Source organism: Clupea harengus, chromosome 22, assembly GCF_900700415.2.
Source record: "Clupea harengus chromosome 22, Ch_v2.0.2, whole genome shotgun sequence".
In the NCBI taxonomy this organism is placed as follows: domain Eukaryota; kingdom Metazoa; phylum Chordata; class Actinopteri; order Clupeiformes; family Clupeidae; genus Clupea; species Clupea harengus.
Genome location: NC_045173.1, coordinates 24,599,709 through 24,605,092, shown reverse-complemented (window position 1 = coordinate 24,605,092; position 5,384 = coordinate 24,599,709). Strand labels below are relative to the sequence as shown.

Here is a 5,384-nt window from a genome sequence, read left to right as displayed (position 1 = left end):
CACCATCCTGTCTTTGTTCAGTTGTTGAATTTCTGGGAGAGGTGGTGGTGTCCGCCCATAAGAGCTTCCATTAGACACCTGACCCTGACAGCAGGCCTAAATCCCCTTGCAGACACACCTGTGGAGGGCTGTATAAAAGCTCAGGTGAGATGGGTCTCACACACCGAGCCCCAGTGAAGGAGCCGTCCACAGCATCTCCACACACTAAAGCAACATGGACCTCAGAGCCTCCATCTCCTTTCTTGTGCTACTGCTTGGCCTGTCCAAGGCTCTGCCTGTCATGGTAAGAATGCCTGAGATATTCAGAACTCTATCTTTAAATACTAATTGTTTGTTTGTACCATTTCATCTTCACCTTTTGGATTTTATCTGTCTCCAGGATGACGGTGATGAGAATGATATTTTTTCAGAGGAGCCCGACAGTTTGGACTTAACTACACAGATTCTGGAACTCAACAATGGTCTGTTTCTCATTCTTAAACATTATTTAACTGCTTCATTTGTTGGAGATTTTGAATAAAATGACAGTGTTATTGTAAGAAATATTATTTTGTCTTCTAGCCTCCAGTGAGCTTCTAGTGGAAGGAGATCTTGTTGTGCCAAGAACCAGGACTGCTGTGGCTTGCCTGAACAACAACTGCTTATGGAGGAAGTCTTCTAATGGGAAAGTTGAGGTGCCTTTCACAGTGAGCCCTAATTTCTGTACGTATATTTTTGGAGTTCTATTCTACGTATACTTTGCAATGTGTATACTTTGTATGCTCCTCACTGATATCCTTTTTTAACCTAATAATGTCATCAGTCAGAACTGATAGCTAGCATTGCATTTGTGTTTAATCTTTGTTGTGTTTTCAGCTTACTATGCTAGGATGAAAATTGAAAATGCCATGGCAACCTTTAACAGAAAAACCTGTGTTCAGTTTGTTGCTCGCTCAACTCTACATCAGCGTGACTACATCAGCATTGAGGACAGAGATGGGTGAGTTTGTCTACTGCAGTGTCCTGACAATGTCACAAATCCCTCCAATGTCCACTTACACCTGCCTGCCTTCAACATGGTAAATCCCACACTAATTAGGATGCTGGTAACACTTTATTTCAAGGTTCAATTCAATAACAGCAATGAAGACCACCATTAAGGCCACTAGTCAACTAATACTGCAAGGCATTAACTGCAGAAGTACAACTAAATATTCATGGATGGTGATTGGTATCTCAATGGTCATTAGCGATATGAATAATGTTAGTTAAGACATCCTAGGTGTAAAGAATGTGTTTGTAAACATAGATAAAAACAAACTTTAGTGTTGAATACAAATTGTGATGCATCAATACCGAGATACATGGGTTGTTCGTAACATTTAATGCATAAACTAAAATGGAAACCCTTCTGTAATTGTTATTGTCATTGTTTGGTAACTCTTCATTGGAATAGTCCACCTACAGAAATTTCGCAGATGGTTTGATGAAATTCAAGTTCAGTCTTTCTAATTGTTAGAATTAGATTAGATTGTCACCCAACCCAACCCCTAACCCTAACCCTTAACCATAAATTGTAGTTAACAGATTTCCAACAGACTATCCAAATAACATATGACCCATTATTCTTTCCATCTTTCTCAGGTGCTTCTCAAGCCTTGGGAGGACAGGTGGCAAACAGGTGGTCTCAATCAGCAGCTTTGGATGTGTTTACAACGGCATCATCCAGCATGAACTCAACCATGCTCTGGGCTTCTACCATGAACAAACCAGGAGTGACAGAGACCAGTATGTGAAAATCAACTGGGAATACATCCACCCACGTAAGCTGCATTCCCTACCTTCAATTCTTACTCAGACTAATATATGTAAATGTATGTAGACTTGTGTTATTTTGAGCTTTGGACAATGTAAACAAATCTAATTTAAAAATGATCAAAAGGCTATAATAGCTAAAAGGATTTCTAAATTAATTCTTTATTTTTGTCTTGTCAGAAACGGTTTACAACTTTCATAAACAAAACACCAACAACCTGAACACTCCATATGACTACTCTTCTGTGATGCATTATGGGAGGTAAGAAAATGGGAACCACTGAATAAAACGTATTCATTACTATATAAAAATATATTTTGTAAAACTATAAATCACTGACCACATGTCTTTCTGTAGAACTGATTTCACAACCCAGTATGGAAAGGAGACAATCACTCCAATTCCAAACCCAAATGTGCAAATTGGACAGAGACGTGGATTGTCCACTACTGACATCCTGAGGATCAACAAACTCTATGAATGCTGTGAGTATGACCTCCTGCATCATATGGTGAAACATCATATATCTTTGAGAATGCTGAAATGACGAATACTGCAATCGAATTCTGACAATCTTCTCCTCTTCCAAACAGAACCAAACCCAAACTGATGCTGTCCTAGTCTGGTACCACCCATGATGGGCTCTCCGTAGCATCTTTAACATGGGAACAGGAATAGGCGCAGAGTGTGGGCACAATATGGGAAGCGTCCAGTAGACTATGCCCTTACGAGACAGGACAGTTTTTTTTTCTAAAACTAGAATGCTAACTCACTGACAGCCACCAGACTTGCCTTGCAGATACCTTCAGGAGTGCTGAAACTGATTAAAGATATCTAACGCCATTAACTGATGCATTTTGGCAATATATTAGTGGTGTTGTGCTCTAAAAGCTGTTGTTACGTTTTTATATTTTTTGGTTTTGGGGATTTCGCAACATAAACTTACAGTCAATAGCCTAGGCGACCAGGGGGTATGTCAGGTCTAGTTGTGTCTGAAGTATCAAGAACAATTTGAGGGTGTTATAAAAGCTAGTGATCAACAAAAACATGCATACAAAAATAAAAAATAATCATATTGTTGCTTTTACAAAGCCAGCTTAATGCTAATACAATTATTATGGCTTCCCATGTACAGTAATTGTTATTATACTGGCTGTGAGGAAATTATGTTTTAAAGTAGCAAGCATGTTGATAGCCAGCATCCTTGCCTTACAAACACCAACAGCAGCACTGATAACAGCTAACTGTGCTAATTCCTGTGTTTCTGCAATATACTTGGCATCATGCTGTAAAGTCATTCTCACATTTTTGCAGGATTTCATGTCTGCAACCACAAATGATCAGAATGAACAGCTTAGGTAGCCAGTGGAAAAAGAAGATGGGTTTATCCCCCCTTCACTAGAAACTAATCCATCAAAATGAATTTGAGAGGATATATCAAACACTAAATCAGAATCAGAATCAGAATCAGAATCAGAATCAGGTTTTATTGGCCAAGTAAGTTTGCACAAACAAGGAATTTGACTTGGTAAAGTGACTCTCAGTGTACTTACACAAAATATACAACACAATACAATACAATACAAACAAACAAACAGTGCAACAGTGCAATGGACCAAGGAGTTTAAGAAAGTATGTTCAAGGCGGAATGGCTATATACAGTAGCTGTGAAATGTTGCACAACAGTAGTGCAAAGAAGAAGTGGAGAGTGGCGAGAAGTGCAGGGATAAAATATATAAATATAAATATATATGCTACAGTGGGTTAGTTGTTCAGTAGTGAGACGGCGAGGGGGAAGAAACTGTTTTTGTGTCTGGAGGTTTTGGCGAACAGTGATCTGTAGCGTCTACCAGAGGGGAGGAGTTTGAATAATTTGTGTCCGGGGTGTGAGGGGTCTGCAGTGATTTTTCCTGCCCGTTTCCTGAAACTTGTCCTTCTTCCCTCTTCCTTCGTGTGGTCTATATGGAGAGGAGGTATCGTGCTATGGTGGTGCAGTGGGCTAAAAATACTAATATATATCTTATAAATCTGTAAGAACCCTATACTATCACTATAAATTGGCATTAAACTGACAATCTGAAATACCGTGCAAATGTTTGTCTGAAGACAACATCATGATAGTGTTTATGTTTCTTTTTCTGCAATAAATAATAATAATAAAAAACTTGTCCTTCTTCCCTCTTCCTTCGTGTGGTCTATATGGAGAGGAGGTATCGTTCTATGGTGGTGCAGTGGGCTAAAACACAGTAGTGCTCCACAAAACACAGGATTTCATCAGAATTACAGAAATCAGAGTACACAATATTCACTGTCTAGCTCACATAAGACAATTAATTCATCATGTCTTCCACTTTCACAATAATAACATGTATCATTGACCTTTTCTCATTGGTACTTTAAATACATTACACATAAAACACAATATACGAATATGAAAATAATATATAAAATCAAATATATTTTAAAGGCTTTTTCACATACTGTAACACATTTGTGTGATATGAATTTAGTCAACAATGACACCGAATAGGTTAGAAGACCTACAGATACTGCACTCTAATTGTAAGCAATCTTACATGAACAAATGTGTACTTATATATTTGCATTATTTATTGCTATATGCATCTACGTATATATTTGTTTCCCTTTGTCTTATCTGCACCTGTAGAATAACAGTGTGTCTATAATTGTTGTTCCCAGTGTCAACGCATTAAAAAGGGACTTACTGTTATGCCCACTGGGCGAGTGCAAAAAGTCAAGGGGGAGCATGCAGACCAGAGGCGAGAGGGGCGTGTCACTTACAGAAATATAGGAACCCCAATATACAGAAACAGCAGTGCAAGGCCATCAGTGGGGGGCCCAGCCGCCTCTCAGTCAGAACAGACCCTTGAATCGAACAGTTGGTGGAAACGTGGATTCTGTAGCACCACAGAAAATGACTTCTGACAGAAGAAACCTGGGTGGAAGAGGCCGTCGGCCTGCTGCAAGCTTTTGAGTGCCTTGCCAATTCAAGTAGTCAGGCTAAGGCCTCTGTGGACCTAAATAATACATTCAGTAATACGTTCACTCCGAGCATGAAAACACAACCGTGCTACGAGTACCACCGTGTATTCAAAACATTCCCTTCATCAGAGGCTGCAGACGTACTCCCTGCCTCGCCCAGACCAAAAGAATGTTTCCTGGACACGTTGGCCAGGCTCCCGCTGGCCTCCTCACCTTGTCCAGGTGTGCACACAGCACCGTGCCAGAGGGACGGCAGCCAGCTCCTCCACCTGGTTTTTGGCCGTTAGCTCTCGTCTGCTCGGGGCCAACGGCGAACGGCTCCGCTCCACACCCTGACAAGTAAGCACGAAGTTCAAGTTCGGCCCGGACCCCCTGCTCGCTCCGTCAGCGGCGTTTTTGTTATTTGAAGCAGGGGGGCTCTGTGAAGAGGCTGAACGATCTGATAATGGACGACTCGAACTTCACATACTTGCCTCGGGACCCCATGGAGTGGTGGGGAATAATGCGCCACTGTCAGAATGTGATTCTGGAGGGTTACCGGCTCAGACTCCCTCTTGGCCCGGATCGGACAGACACAGCGCCACCC

General features: G+C 41.0%; 1 protein-coding gene across 1 annotated transcript; it reads left to right on the top strand.

The window, feature by feature from the left end:
* Window positions 1-214: 214 nt before the first annotated feature.
* LOC105912810 (hatching enzyme 1.2) lies at window positions 215-5,134 on the top strand. Its single transcript, XM_031559398.1, has 8 exons — window positions 215-283; window positions 380-461; window positions 562-702; window positions 856-979; window positions 1,624-1,802; window positions 1,975-2,056; window positions 2,153-2,306; window positions 5,021-5,134. The coding sequence occupies exons 1-8, from the start codon at window positions 215-217 to the stop codon at window positions 5,132-5,134; spliced, it is 945 nt and encodes a 314-aa protein (XP_031415258.1).
* Window positions 5,135-5,384: the final 250 nt, after the last annotated feature.

What these genes read in the sequence shown, in the direction of transcription:
- LOC105912810 (XM_031559398.1), top strand. Translation starts at nt 215, where the DNA reads ATGGACCTCAGAGCCTCCATCTCCTTTCTTGTGCTACTGCTTGGCCTG. An exon ending in CCAAGGCTCTGCCTGTCATG is followed by an intron (nt 284 to 379) that starts GTAAGAATGCCT and finishes ATCTGTCTCCAG; the next exon opens with GATGACGGTGATGAGAATGA. An exon ending in GATTCTGGAACTCAACAATG is followed by an intron (nt 462 to 561) that starts GTCTGTTTCTCA and finishes TTTGTCTTCTAG; the next exon opens with CCTCCAGTGAGCTTCTAGTG.